Source organism: Orycteropus afer, unplaced genomic scaffold, assembly GCF_000298275.1.
Source record: "Orycteropus afer afer isolate SDZICR_OR568_19922 unplaced genomic scaffold, OryAfe1.0 scaffold00231, whole genome shotgun sequence".
NCBI classification, from domain to species: domain Eukaryota; kingdom Metazoa; phylum Chordata; class Mammalia; order Tubulidentata; family Orycteropodidae; genus Orycteropus; species Orycteropus afer.
In genome coordinates this window covers 3980864-3997405 of record NW_006921818.1, presented here as the reverse complement: position 1 = coordinate 3997405, position 16542 = coordinate 3980864, and the positions used below count along the sequence as shown (strand labels likewise).

General features: G+C 40.7%; 1 protein-coding gene across 1 annotated transcript in view; it reads right to left on the bottom strand.

The window, feature by feature from the left end:
- KCMF1 (potassium channel modulatory factor 1) overlaps positions 1-7345 on the bottom strand; it is an 84374-nt gene extending 77029 nt beyond the window's left edge. Inside the window, exon 1 of the mRNA XM_007948903.1 lies at positions 7258-7345. Coding sequence (XP_007947094.1) covers positions 7258-7345 — 88 coding nt within the window. The remainder of the gene's footprint in view (positions 1-7257) is intronic.
- Between the last annotated feature and the right edge of the window lie 9197 nt (positions 7346-16542).

Sequence of the window (16542 nt, the reverse complement as noted above, 5' to 3'; positions counted from 1 at the left end):
TTAAAAGAATCACAGGGAAAATACAAACAAGCATTTCTTGTATAGGTAAAAAGTAACTCCAGGGTATTGTTTTTGTTTTCAAAGAGCTCTGCTTACTTTTAGAATTATTAAGAAAAGAACCTAAAACAAAATCTATTAATACACATATACCTATAATGCTCATATTTTTAAAATGTGGCTAACGGAGAGACCCAGGAGAGAAAATAGGGTAGAAAGACCCCTATACTCATGTGGTAGTTCAGTTTGTGTGTCAGCTTGGCTAGACCTGGTTGAGTGGCTGGGCAGCTGGTGGTAGTTATTTCCCATGAGGAGACTGGCAATCGACTCCATGGTGGGATCTACCATAAGCAGCTGAAGTAGCTGCCTTTAGGTATGTGGTCTGCTTCCCATATATAAGCAGCAGCTTTGGGAATGGTCTCTAGCCTATGGCACACTTGGACCCTGCATGTAGCCATGTTGCTGTTCAGCAGCCTGCTATGCTCTGCCGACCTTGGGACGTAAACGGATTTAAGTTAATGGCCTGCCGTGTGGTTTGGTAACATCAGGACTGTGCCTTTTTATACTTGTCAACCTTGGGGCTTCTCAGCTTCAGCAGCCAGCAGCTGAGTGAAGAAATGCCTCTAGCTCCAGTGAGCTGGGAGCAGGAGGCAGAGCTGGACCCCAAGGCTGAGGGGCTTTCACCCAGTCCCTAGAGCCTGGCACTTTGAAAATGGACTTAAAGCCTCCAAATTCTAAGAATAAACTCCTGTTTGTTAAGGACATCCCATTTGTGGTATATTTCTTGTCAGAGTGGCACTAGGTAACCAGAACAATACATATCATTCAAGAAAAGAGTTAAAGGCCACAATAAATGTATCCTGATGGAATGAGAGACCAATGTGTAACAGAACTCAAATTCGTCAAAGTCCAGGCTTACTGGACCAGTTGAGACTAGAGGACTCCCCTAGACTATCACCCTGAGATACAGGGTGATAACTTTAAACTGAAATTATCTTTTAAGATCACCTTTTAGCTAAACCACAGATCAGTGCATAAATACTCACAGTACCTGTGAGTAATGAGATCCTTTAAAAAATTATCTCTATGAGACCAAATGGTCAAATATTACTCTTTAAGGCAAAGATGAGAAGGTAAGGGGTCAGAGAAACTAGAGTTCTGGAAGTGGTACAGCCAGAACAAAATGAATGAGAATGATGACACTTTGTGAAAAATGTAACCAGTATCACTGAATATTTTATGTAGAAACTGTAAAACGGGAAACTAATTTGCTGTGTAAACATTCACCTTAAAATAAAATACTAAAAAAAGAGAAGGGTTAAGGGACAGAAAAATAAAAATGAGAGAAGGTATATACAGTGAGATCCAGGAGAATGAGAAATGGTTGACTAAACACCTGGGTAGGGTAAATACAGAGCAACTCACTAGGTTCTGCAGTATGTGTGTGCTCCACATGTACAGACTCACTTGTAACTGAGACACTTTCAATTGGCAATTGAAAACAATCTCTCTGCATTGGGAATCCACATTTCTACTTTAATTTTTCTCAGGTTTAATTCTGACAGTTCTGTGATATGTAATAAAATAATCAGGTAACTTCTCTAGAACGGAACATGGAGGTAAGTAAGAAATGTGATACATTTCCTTTTTAGTTATGGATGATTCAAAGCCAGTTCAAAGCTGCTTGTTGCAACGAAGTAGATGGAAAGGCAGAAGGTGAATGTTACCTTTATAAATCTTATGGAAGAGGGGAAATTTAATTCATCTGAAAGTTTTCAGTGTAGAGGAAGTCGGTCCAATTTGGAACAATTGATTAGTTTGCTTGGCTTTAAAGAACTGGCCTACAAACCTATTTCACCAAAAAGCATTCCTGACATGAAAACAGAAACCTATTTTAGTAAATGGACTTCACCCACCAGCCACTCCTCGGAAGGAAGGTTGGGCAATCCTACTTCCGTAGGGATACTGCCTCGGAAACCCAAGGAGGGGTCGGCTATGAGTGGGGGCCGACTCGACGGCACACAACAACAACAACAACGAGTGAGCTTAGGAACAGCCTTCCAAAACCCCTTATTTGTAAGTAGAGAAGCTTTTATATTACTCAATTAGTATTATACTCAACCATGATTATAGCTGTTTTCTGATTCATGCATGAAATAAAGGAAGAAGAGGTGTATAAAGACTGCCTGGAACAAAGTAGGAATTCAATGACCATCTGCTGAACAAATGAATAGATGGAAAGAGAGGGGACATATTCTTAGACAAAAAAGAGCTTGAAAAGAGAGAATGGGAAAAGATTATGTATGTTCTTAATTGTTGTTGTTAGGTGCCATCTTGGTTTATAATGAACTTCTTCACGTAAGAATGACTAAGTGATGAAAGTAGAAGGTTGGAAAAGAAAGGACGGAACATCAGTTCCTATGTTGTTGTTGTTGTTGTTATGTGCCGTCGAGTCGGCCCCGACTCATAGCGACCCCTCCTTGGGTTTCCGAGGCACTACCACTACGGAAGTAGGATTGCCCAACCTTCCTTCCGAGGAGTGGCTGGTGGGTTTGAACCGTCAGCCTTCTGGTTAGCAGCCAAGTGACTATAGCCACTATGCTACCAGAGCTCCCGTTTCCTATAGAAAAAAAAAAAAAAAAAAATTAGGTAGGTAAAGATGATGCATCAAATACTTAAGGTATCAGTCACCAGATGGCAACATCAGCTCAGGAGAGCTCGGCTGTAAGCTCTACCTTACAATAATGAAGTGAAGGGATAGTGAAATACAGGATTTTTAAGAAATGAATCCTTTGTGAGCCATGGTTTTGTGGTAACAATTTTATATGTAAAAAAATATATTTGGAAATGGATAGAGGTAATGGTGAATTGTAATGAATGTCACTAAATTAAAAATGGTTAAAATGGCAAACTTTTGGTTCTATATTTTACCACAATAACCTTTTAAAAAAAATTAAAAAGAACCAAGAATATAAAACCAATACTTTTACAGACATGTGTATACAATAAATGGTCTTAAACAATGCACTCTGGACAGAAATTACTGATTCGTCGATGAAGACTCTAAGCACGTCTGTGGGGCAATGCAGAGAGAAATTGGTTTAGGTTCCACCCCTCCCAAGAGACATGTGCTCTTAGGGAAGATGATAATTTTTATTAAAAAAAAAAACAAACCAGTAATTACAGGAACATTTTGCAGAGACATGTAAAGAAGAATTATAAGTAAAACATACATTAAATTTCAAACCTGTAGGGGCTGGTCTGAGAAGTTAAAAACAAAAAACAGGAGAACTTTGAAACTATTACCCTGAGATAATCTTTAAACATTAAAACTTAAGCTAAAAGTATACCTTGATGTCTGAAAACCAAATAATAGTTTAGTTTAACCACACTTACTCCTCACTTATCAATTATATTGTTATTTGACATTTCATATTTATGATAATAGTGGAAAAAAATCTATCATCTGGCTATTTTGCACATTTGACAACGAATGTCTGGCAGTAAGGAACATCAAGGTGAGAGGCAAGAGTAAATGTTGGTTATAATGGTTAAGGTTATGTGTCAACTTGGCTGGGCCACAATTCCTAGTGGTTTGGTAGTTTTGTAATGATGTAATTTGGGAGGTATGTAATGAAATAGTTATCCTCCATTTTTGCATAATGTCAATTTTTGCATAATGACATGGTCTAACTATGTCCATAAGTGAGGAGTGAGTATAGTAAAATCTGCCTTGAGTGTTGTGCTTCTCCATTGAAGCATTTGTTTTCTTTATGTGTTCATTTGGAGAGGCTCTGTTAGTTATGGAGTTGGGTTGGCTGTGATCTCTGTGGAAGCTGGTTGCCAGGCCTAGACCTTCCTAGGTACCACTGGGCGGGTCCAAACTGGCCTTTAGGTTACCAGTTGGGTACAGACTGTCTGTGCCACCGATAGACTTTGAGCACTGTGCTCTTTTAAGAACTATCTATATGAGATCAAACTTAGAACAGCAACTTGAAAGATTAGATGGGAACCTTAAGTGGCAGTGAGTTTACGTTAATCGGGGAGGAACAACTCAGGAAAACAAGGGTAAGAATGCTTACACAGCCTTAAGAATGCAATCAATGTCACTAAATTGTACATGCAAAAATTGTTGAATTGGCATATGTTCTATTTAGATATTCTCCACAACAACAACAAAAGGTATTTGTCTACCATTGCCCAAGAACAAATAAACAGTAAGAAACAAAACAGGTCTACCTCAGATCATCTCTACCCAGTAATGTTTTCTCAATAACCAATTTTCTTTTTTTACAGATGAGTAAACTGAGGTACACAGGCACTAAGTAGCTTGCCCCAAGAGCACATAACCATTTAGTGTCAAAACCAGTGATTAAGATGAAAGATTACTTACTGAAGCATACCTTTCATTACTAGCATACCAAAACCAAACCCACTGCCCTCGAGTTGGTCCCGACTCATAGTGACCCCTCCTTAGGTTTCTGAGGTGGTATCACTATGGAAGTAGATTGCCCCACATTCCTTCCAAGGAGTGGCTGATGGGTTTGAACCACCAACCTTCTGGTTAGCAGTCAAATGCCTTAGGCACTATGCCACCAGAGCTTCCCACCACCTGCATATCTGCCTTTTTTTTTTTTCTTTGGCAGAAGTGGATGTCCTTAGAACTTTTTATTTACCACGGTACAGAAATATGCATTAATGTCATATTTATAGGAGCTCTGGTGGCACTTTGATTAAAGCATTGGGCTACTAACCAAAAGGTTGGTGGTTTGAACCCACCAGCTGCTCTGTGGGAGAAAGCTTCCTTAAAGATTTACAGCTTTGGAAACCCTATGAGGCAGTTCTACTCGATACTACAGGGTCACTATAAGTCGGAATCAACTTGAAGGCAGTGAAGTGGGTGGGTCATGTTTATTTTAAGAGACTTTAACTTTACTAATCACCTAACTTCTCTAGAATGGGATCTAGAGGTTGAAGAATTACTCTTGAGGCAGGTACTTAGATATTTATTTTACTTCCAGAGGCTGATAATCAAACACAGTTTTACCTAAAGTCACTATTTTGTAGACTTACTCTAGAATGGTGTTTTCTCAGTTTTTTTGAGAATCTATGCCCCATATTGGCAAATATTAAAAAACCTTACCAGCTCTTTTAGTATTATTTAAAATTTCAGTATGTATTAAAAAATGACTAAAATAAATCAAAATAATGATAAATTTTAGTGTTCCCCTCAAGCTAAAAATACATCTAGTCTCACCCAATCAGCACCTTATAGAACAATCACCAATGTTCCTCTCAAATATGTATTTTTAATTTCCAGTCTTGTTAAATATATATATATATATATAAATCTGCCATACTTTTATCTTTAGACACAGGAATCAACAACCTATAACTTGGCATAATCATATAATGAAATACTAGAGGAAGCCAATGCTCTAATTAACTAGATTTACATGTATTAACATATATCCTCATGACAATACCCACAAAAAACAAGTTGTAGAAAGATACATACTATATATAGGGCACCACTTTTGTTGTTGTTGTTATGTGCCGTCGAGTTGGACAGACTCATAGCGACCCCTCCTTGAGTTTCCAAGGCAGTTATCACTACTGAAGTAGACTGCCCCATCTTCCTTCGGAGAGGGCACCACTTACATAAATTAAAAAAATATACAACAGAATACTATATAACTGTTTATGGACACACATGTGTCTAGGGAAATACATTAATATGCTGACAGAAAGGATACATACCAGCTATAAAAAGTGACAACCTGGGAGGTAAGGAAAGAGGGAAGCAAACAGAATGGAATCAAGAAAGGATACAATGTAGAATTCATCTGTAAAGGCAATGCCTCCTTTCTAAATGTTTAAAATGTTTCATTAAAATAATAGTAATAAAAAACAATAAATATGGACAAACTCCCCATCTCCCATTTCAACCTGTAACATCCACACTGAATGTAAGATGATGACTCTGGTGAGAGGATGGCTAGTTTTATGCTGAGGTCTAAATGGGTAAAGTAATTGACCCGGCAAAATTATGAAATAAAATGAACCCCCCACCAGTGTTGGTACATTCTTAATGAATATGATGAATATGGAGGAAGCAAAAATCATACTGTTTAATGTATTTGTCCTAGAATGTAATATCTGTATTTGTGACAGATTTATGACATATTCCCAGTCAAGTAAGGCACATGTCACTGAGTTTTAAGCTATGTGTCTATAGAATAATTTGTCCCCCACACAGTATACGATATAGGAATTCTAGACAACTTACAGGCAATGTGAAGACTGCACTGTCTGGCACTGACAACAGGGTCTAGGAACTGTTTTGAATGCCTTCCCATTATATACTTGGCCAATAAGGTACACATAGCAGTAGGGGACTTCTTGCCTGGAAAGAGAGACTGCATATATTTATGTGAAAGAATGTCATTTAAAATAACTAAAGGGTTAAACTTATGTTTAATGGCTCTCCCCACCTCCACCTCCTCAGTCTACTGATTAAGTGCTTCAAACATTTTCTGCAAATGAAAACTGGAAATCCTTAATGTACCACAAAATGAATACAGGAAGGAGCAGAAAACAAACGGTTTGTTTAATAGTATTTGAGCTAGAATGTAATGTTTGCCCATGTATTTGTGATGAACTCCCAGTCAAATGAGGCACATAATAGCTCTTTCTAATGTGGTAGAAAAAGATATGCCCTGGACCTATATTAGGACTTACCTTAACATCATCATTTTAATCAACATTTTGAGTACTTACAATACTCATTTAGTGCTTTTAGTCTAATCAAACCCCAAACCCGCAGCTATGGAGTCGATTCCGACTCACAGCAACTCCTATTGGGTTTCCAAGGCTGTAAATCTTAACGGAAACAGACTGCCTCATCTTTCTCCCACAGCTGGTGGGTTTGAACCACCAACCTTTTGGTTAGCAGCCCAATGCCCTAACCACAGAGCCACCAGAGCTCCTTTATAGGCTAGTAAACTCGCTTCCGTCGAGTAGGAACCGACTCATAGCAACCCCTCCTGGAGTTTCTGAGGCAGTTTCACTACAGAAGTGCATTGCCCAACCTTCCTTCCGTTATAGTCTAATAGAGATTACAAATAAGTAAACAAGCAATTAAAATACATTATGAAGTGATAGAGAACTATAGGAAGACATTTTACATATAAACACATAAAAGATAACTTGTTATGGTAGGGGGAAAATCAAGAGAACCCCAGTAGCAACCAACCACACCCTGACACGACTCTCCATACCGAGAGGAGTCCTTGAGGTACTGCTTCTTGGTAACACTGAAATACAACTCCAGATCCCTCTGTGCCATGTTCCCTATACACAGAACAAATCCTCCTCCCAAAACTCACTACATAGCTCAAGAAAAGAATTCAGTCACCTTTTCTTCTTTTCTAGGCTAACTCATTTTAAATTTAACAAGTCTTCAAAGATCCTACTGACATCTGATATATTTTTTCCAACTACTCTAGTTCCTTCACTGATTTAAAAAGAAAGGAATCGATACCAGACATAAAACTCTTGACAGGACTTGGGATAACTAGTAACACAAAGTACAGAGAATGCTCCAGCATGAGGAGAGAAGAGGCATGGTTTATGTCTGGTTCAGGAGGCACGCTGGCCAAATTTAGATGTACTAGGTTTGAGATGGGAGCTCTGGTAGCATAGTGGCTAAGACACTTGCCTGCTAACCAGACGGCTGGCGGTTCAAACCCACCAGCCACTCCTCGGAAGGAAGGTTGGGCAATCCTACTTCCGTAGTGATACTGCCTCGGAAACCCAAGGAGGGGTCGCTATGAGTCGGGTTTGACTCGACGGCACATAACAACAACAACAGGTTTGAGATGATAATGAGATATATGCTATGGATTGAATTGTATCCTCCAAAATATGTACTGTAAACCCTATTACTTATGCCTGTGGTTATAATCCCATTTGGGAATGGGTTGTCTTTGTTATATTAATGAGACAGGAATAGCATAGGGTCTGTGTTGAGTCAACTCTTTTGAGACGTAAAGAGAGTAACCAAGCAAATGAAAGAAGCAGAGCTGGGAGAAGAGAAATGCCAAGACACATGAAGATCTCCAAGAAACCCAGAAGGAGAAGCCAAAGAGGCAAGGACCTTCCTCCAGAACTGAGAGAGAAATAGCCTTTCCATAGAGCCAGCACTCTGAATTCAGCCTTCCTAAACTGTGAGAAAATAAATTTCTGTTTATTAAAGCTATCCACTTGTCCTATTTCTGTTGTAGCAGCACTAGATACCTGAAACAACATGCAAGCAGAAAGGTACAGTCAAATAATTGGTTAGGCAGATTTAGAGATTTACTTTGAGAGAAGATCTGTGTATCACTGAAAGTGATATATGGCAGTATGGAATAGAATGAAGGAAAAGGAGTAAGCATATAGACAAAATGGGGAAAATGACAATGCTTACTTAAAATGAATCTCTAGGAAACCAAGTTAAATAGTATTCAAACATAAGTATTCAAAAATAAAACATTATTTTTAAATTACTGGCTTTAATGTAAGTATTACCGCAAAAAGGACATGGGGGCAGCATCTTCAGACCTCCTCTAACTTCACAAAAGGAAGACAGAATCACCATCCGCAGTCTGAGGCTTATTTCTATGAGGCCAGACATGCTGCCACCCTCCAACCTTTTTGCCAATTCTGACACCAGCCATCCCTTCCACGGCACTCACTACTCCTCTGCTGGTTTCGGTAATTCATTGCAATGGCCACATAGAACTCACAGACAATACTCAGGATTACGGGGCTTATTAGGGAAGTAACAGCTTACAATTCAGGTAAATTCAGGAATATGCTCAGGATACAATTCTTCGATCAGGACAGTCTCCCCTCTGCTACACCCTCAGACACACCTCTCTGGACATTGGCTTCTTGACCTGGCCTCTGTCCTGCTCGGGCAAGTGGTACAAAGCTCTTTTAGCTCTGCTGATAGGTACACCTAGGTGCACCCCACTCTGCCAACAAGCCTCCTGCCCAAGGGCACTGAGCTTTCTCACTCTGTGTGCTAACTAAGCCTACCGCTCTGTCTCTGCCGGGCATCTCTACCAAGGAGATCCAGTGCAGGAATGTTGGGTCCAAGGATACAGCTACTTCACCTCCAGCTCTTCTCTCTTGATGGCAATGAGTTCCCCCCTCTGCCTCTAGGAAGGCTCATTTTAAGCCCTGCAGCAAAGCAAAACTAATCAATTCTCACATGAAGAGTGCTACACGCCTTATTTGCATGATCCCACCCAGTAATCTGGGGGGAGTTACAAAGACTATGGCTTGAAAAACCACCTCAAGTAATTCACTGCACCACAGGTCACCCTCTGTCTTTTCTAGCCATTGTCCCTTTCATACTTAAAAAATGAATAACCCCTTCACAATCACTTTAAGAACGAGCATACCCATCAAAGTGTGTAAGCCAGCCACTTCATGCCTTTATCTTCCCCATTTTAGATAGCCAATTTCTAATTTGCTGGTCCCTATCAAACCAGTACTCTGAGTAGCACGTTCCTTTCTCTCTGAAGAATCTTCTGCTCTGTTTGGAATTTTGAGCATCTGCATCCATAAGCAAAGTCCAGTCCAGAGCAAGCCATCAAATTGCATCAATCAACTTAACACCAACTCAGTGTCAAACATCTTCCTCTTTGGTTGGGTGCTGGTCAGCTCAGTACTAGCCATCCCAGTTAGGTCATGGGTACCAGCTCCAAGTTTGGGAGTCACACTCCTCCCTTCACTTCAGACCAGCCAGGACCTTCTCTCTCTCATCTCTAGTCCTTGAGGACTAGTTTAATGCCTGTACGCGCAGAAGTTTGAGTGCAATTCCTTGCACTTCAAACCAGCCAGTACTTTCTCTCCTCCTTTGCTTCTGTGGGCTAAGGAAAGAGTTATCAAATACAGCCAGTTTTCATTGCTGCACTTCCCTCACGTCCACTCATCAAGGAGACCCAGGTGGTCACAAGTGAGCAGTATAGAAGACCATCTACTCGTGAGCTTCCTTTAACTTCCAGTCCTGGGAGGGGTTTCTCTCAAGGACCATGACTTTCCTGTCTAGATGCACCTAAAGCCAATATGCTTGAAATTCAAAAAGGCTGTCATTTTGTTTTCTACAGGTTCTTCCTTCAGATGCAAATCTTCTGTTCTCTCGGTAGGTATGGGTTGGTTTCCATGTCTTTTTGAAAGCAAATTTCCTGATTCTGAAAGTTCTGTATGGGGCTAAGGTTTTCTACTTAAGCACCTAATACTGTACACACAGGGCTTGAAACAAAAGCCTATGTTTCTTCTGGACAAATTCTATTTCCTCTTTTAACATATTCAATCAAATATTGGCTAAAGGCAGACTTACACACTGTTATTAATACCCAATATTCATTTCTAACATACAATTAGGTAAGAGAATATTAAATATCTATAGTATATTCAGATAAACACATAATCCAAAACACATAATCCTTTTAAAACATTCCAGTTTCATAGCTTCACCTTGATGAACGCAATTCCCATTCTATGCAATATGGCCTTGGGTCTTTGGCTGGGTGTAACCAAAAGCCCTCCTAGCCTCTGGATCAATTATCTCCTCTAATCAGCCTGGCTCTTGACTTGGGCTTTTCTCCACTCAGCTGCAGCATAAAAGCGGGGGGGGGGGGGGGAAACTCACTGCTGTCCAGTCAGATTCAGACTCATAGCGACTTCTCAGCTGCAGCATAATACTTCTGTATTTCACCATCACAGGTAATAATAGGAGCTCTGGTAGCATAATGCGTAAGGCACTTGACTGCTAACCAGAAGGCTGGCGGTTCACCAGCCACTCCTCAGAAGGAAGGTTAGGCAATCTACTTCCATACGGGTATCGCCTCGGAAACCCAAGGAGGGGTCGATATGAGTCAGGTGCGACTCTCTGGCACATAACAACAATAACAATAGGTAACAATAACCGAAGTAACCATCTGAAAATCAAAAGTTTCACTTCCCATGCCCCTTCCTTTTTTTTACTCACAAAGTCCCATGCTTCTATGAGTCTGGAGCTATTGCATTGACTCTCGCTTCTGATGCCAAGTGCAAAAACAAAAAGGACCTAGAGACAGCATCTTCTGACTACCTCTAACTTCACAAGTGGAAGAAAGCAGCACCATTAGCAGCCTAAGGCTTATTTCTATGAGGCCAACGTGTTACCACCCTCCAATCTTTATCCCACCACTTCTGACACCAGCTGCTTGAGTTAACTTCTTTTAGAAAGATCAGCACAAGGGCCGGTCCCTATGAGGAGGAGGTTAAAGATGTCCCAAATGTCCAACTTTTCCAAACTGCTGTGCCACTCCATCATCTCTGACATTAACTCCTCCTCCTCCCCTCAATAATCTTCATTCTGTTTTAGGGTTCCGTAAAGTCTCACAAAACTCACAGACTCTCAAGGAAACAGCTCACGTGGTGGTAAAGGCTGGGAGGCCGGCAAGTCACAGGTCTGTGAGTGAGGACTGGAGGATTCTACCAACTCACACGGTTGCAGGGCTTGGAAAACCCAAATCGGCATTATCAGGTGACAATTGCTATCCCAAATTCATGATGATGAACCAAACGAGAACAAGGGCAAGAGAACAAACTTTCCCAGAATATTCATACATATACCCTCAAGAAAGCTAAGGGTGGCGACTTGGGTCATACCCTCCAGCAAGGGGGAGCTCTGGTAGTGTAGTGCCTAAGGCACCTGACTGCTAGCCAGAAGGCTTCTGGTTCAAACCGACCAGTCACTCCTCGAAGGAAGGTTGGGCAATCTACTTCGGAAGTGGTACCGCCTCGGAAACCCAAGGAGGGGTCGCTATGAGTTGGGGCTGACTTGACGGCAAATAACAACAACTCCAGCAAGGCAGGACTCAAGATACATCTCACCCTAAACAAGCATAGAGAATAGGATTTACAGTAAGTACATCACAAAAAGGAGGATGATGTCTGTTGTTGTTAGCTACCAGCTCCAACTCATAGAGACCCTACCTACAACAAAACAAAACACTGCCCAGCCCCGCACCAGCTTCACAATCCTTGCTATACCTTAGCCCATTGTTGTAGCCACCGTGTCAATCCATCATGTTGAGGGCCTTCCCCTTTTTAGTTGACTCTCCAACTTTACCAAGCATAAAATCTTTTGCCAGAGAATGGTCCCTTCAGACAATATGACCAAAGCAGGTGAGACAAAGTCTGGGTATTCTCGCTTCCAAGGAGCATTCTGGCTGCACTTCTTCCAGGGCAGATTTGTTAGTTTTTCTGGCAGTCCATGGTACTTTCAGTATTCTTTGCCAACACCACAATTCAAAAGCATCAACTCTTCTTCAGTCTTCCTTGTTCACTGTCCAACCTTCACATGCGTATGAGGTTACTGAAAATACCATGACTTGGGTTAGGTGCATCTTAGTCTTCAAAGACGCATCTTTGCTCTTCAACACTTGAAAGAGATCTTTTGCAGCAGATTTGCCCAGGGAAATGCATCATCTGATGCCTTGACTACTGCTTCCACTGGTGTTGATTGTGGAACCAAGTAATGTGAAATTTTTGACAAGGTCAATCTTTTCTCCATTTATCATGATGCTGCTTATTGCTCCAGTTGTAAGCATTTTCATTTACTTTATGTTGAGATGTAATCCATACTGCAGGCTGTGGTCTTTAACCTTCATCAGTAAGTGCTTCAAGTCATCCTCACTTTCAGCAAACAAAGTTGTGTTGCCTGCATATCGCAGGTTGTTCATGAGTCTTCCTCCAATCTTGATGCCACACTCTTCTTCATACAGTTCAGCTTCTCAGATTATTTGTTCAGCACACAGATTGCATGAGTATGGTGAAAGGATACAATCCTGACACACTCCCTTCCTGATTTTAAACCATACAGTATCCCCTTGTTCTGTTCAAATGACAACAGCCTCATGGTCTAAGTAAAGGTTCCTCATGAGCACAATTAAGTGTTCTGACATTCCCATTCTTATCAACATTATCCATAATTTGTCATGATCCACACAGTCAAATGCTTTTCCATAGTTAATGAAACACCAGCAAACATCTTTCTGGTATTCTTTGCTCTTAGCCAAGATCCATCTGACATCAGCAATGATATCCCTCGTTCCATGTCCTCTTCTGAATCCAGCTTGCATTTCTAGAAGTTCTTTGTCAATATACTGCTGCAACCATTTTTTTAATTATCTTCAGAAAGATTTTGCTTGTGTATATATTAATGACATTGTTCGATAATTTCCACATTCTATAGGATGATGGCTAGACGGGCTCATATTAAGAAATTCACTGCACTGCAATTATACATGTTTCTTCTTCCCTCCATTTATGAGCATTTCTAGCCAGAATTATGGATAGCAAGTATGACTCTTGTAATGTACCATCCAGAAAATGCATTCACGTTGATAATTCATCAACAATGACTAAAATCCAACTCTCTAAAGAACAGCTCACCCACCTAATAGCAGAACAGCACTAACTTCAACCCAGGTAACTTTGGGATCATGTAAACAAACCTTAATTTTATCAGCAAGGATTTGGATTCTGCTTGACTAGAGAGAGAAGCCCTGGTGGTTCAGTGGTTAAAATGCTTGGCTGCTAACCAGAGGTTGGAAGTTGAAACCTACCAGATGCTTTGTGGGAGTATGATGAGGCAACCTGCTTCTATAAAGATCACAGCATTTGAAGCTCTGTTTCAAAGAGGGCAGCTGACTCTTATCTGATAAAGTCTCAATGAGTGGGAATGACCGACAGCAGTGAGTTGACTGCAGACTGCTTTACTGATATTTGTCTTCCTCATTAGTTAAAACAAACAAATCCCCTAAATAGATAATTACCTATAATGTGGGGCTGTCACAGACACACAGACATTAATTTTCCTTTCCTTCCTTCACATTTCAGGGACATTAGAAGGAAAGAATGCTGCAGCACCAAGTCCATCTTTACCCTTCTGTACTCTGATCAGTGATGCTGGGTGCTGGAAGTGCTTCTTTCTCCTAGAGGGTATTTGGCAATGTATGAAGACTTCTTGGTTGTCCCAAGTGGGAGTTGTGGAGAGAATACTGACATCTAGGGATGCTACTAAACATCCTACAAAGCATAGGACAACCCCCGGCCTGCAGTGTCAATGGTTCTGGGGTTAAGAAACCTTGGTCTTAGGTCTACAGATGCACTTATTTAGATTCCCTTGGCTTCTAGTTTACATTTTGCCAATGGGAAGCCCTGAGGGAAGAGTGACAGATGGATTAGCATCCTTCCAGCAGCAACAGGGCACTAGCACCAACATCTGCAAGTACTTTCATCATCAGCCAGTTGCACTTCATTCACAGGCACAAGTACCAACCTGTGGATATGGGCAAGGAGGTCCTCAGACTCCTAAATTCTAGTAACCCTCTTCTCCCTTATTTGCAATGATGGAAACATTTTGTATCCTCACTGTCCAATGCAACAACCACTGTTGTTTGCCATTGAGTCGAGTCTGAATCACAGCAACCCCACGTGTTACAAAGTAGAACTTCCCCTTAAGATTTCCGAGGCTGGGAAACCAGATGGCCAGGTCCCAAGGAACAGCTTAAAACAAAACAAAACAAAACCCACACTCATTGCCATCGAGTCGATTTGACTCATAGTGGTCCCTCCTTGGGTTTCAAACCACTAGCCTTCTGGTTAGTGGTCAAACGTCTTATACATCACACCACCAGAGCTAGTGGGTTTGACTCTCCCACCTTTCGGTTAGCAGCTCATCACTTAGCCATTGTGCCACCAGAGCTCCTTCAACAGCCACGAGCATCAACTGTCAACTAAGTAGCAATGACCACACCCACTAGTCAGATCTTAGTTTCCAAACAGCATCTGCCACTAAGAGGAATCAGAGCTCCTTAGAGAAATGGATGATTCCAGGTGTTAAAGCAGGGACAGTGACATAAGCCTACAATATCCATTCCCAAAAGAATGATCCAGACATTATAGAGGACATGGAAGACACCTTAAAGGGTTCCTACTGGCCAAATTTGGGATGATTTGACCATCAAAATAAATAATAAATAATTATAATTATAACCCATTGACTATAGGAATGCGTAAGACCATACTGGAATGAAACAAGAATAATTCTTCCTTATGGAAGACCTACTGATGGGAACAGTGTTGTCCAGTATGGTTGCCACTAGCCTTATGTGGCTATTTAAATATAACTTATTACAATTAAATCTCAAATAAATTCTTTGGTCACATTATATGCTTATGTGGCTAGTGGCTATTAAACTGTCCAATGCTGCACTGGATAAATGGCATTTGAGATTATGAGCCACAATTCTGTGAAAATAAAGTCTTGAACAGTCTCAGGTTAAGATCTAATTTGGTAGCTTTCTAAAACTTAAAATTCAACAACAGGAACTATAAAAGACAAATATAGGGAGAACAACAGTAGACAACAGCAATAACATTTTGAAAATTGGAAAGTGGACACATGAGTACTGAGGTAGGAGATTAGAGAAAGCTGAATCCTAGTATGAGTAAAGGGGAAAGCTAAGAAACAACCCAATTTACAACACACATTAAGCAAAATGTCCAGGATGGGAGATTAGATACCACTAAAACCAGGGTTAGGGTGGAGAACTGCTGAGATATGGAGAATGAGAAAAAGCTATCTGAGAAGCATTAATATTTCTAAGTTGCTTCTTCCGCATTATACTTGACATTATACTTTAAGTGGAAACTATAAGTTTATTTGTAAAGAAGGCATCTGACAGTCTCTGACTAGGGAACTCAAGGCACCACTGACAACAGAGTAAAGGACATATTTGACTGAAGACAGGAGGGTAAGTAATTATTTCAGAAAAAGAGAGACAGAAAATAAAACATAAAAGATAAGAAAATTAGGACATCGAGTAAGATGGAGGAATAGGCAGACATGCTACACAGACCCTCTTCAACAAAGAAAAGAGAAACCAATTGATAGAGAAAGAGAATACAATTCTGGAGCCCTGAGCTTTGAAAGGAAGTATGCAGAAGTGGATTAGGTACCAACTAATGGAAAAACTTGAATGAAAACAGTGAGTACGGAGATGGTTGGAGGAGTGGACTGTCAGCTACTCTGACGGGACCAACAGACTGACTGACTGCAAGGATGACTGCACTGGTGGCCTACGACTAGGAGGTAAACAGCAAGGAGAGAGACAACCTGAGTTGTGGACTTTCCACTGTCTGGAGGGTGGGGCCATTTTGATTTTTTACAAGCAGCAGTCATTTTGAATGTTTACAAGCGGTGGCCATTTTGAATCTTTACAAATAGCAGCCATTTTGGATTTTAAAGTGATAGCATTCTCATTTGGATGGATACCAGAGATCTAAGCAGAAGTCCAGTTTGCCAAGGATGGCAGGGACATATGGAAGGCTGAAAACAGGAAAGGAGACAGGTAGTGAGTGTTTAAGTGTTGCCAACTAGTGAACAAAGGAGCACAGCACAGTACCCTGTCTACACAGATAACATACAAACAAAAC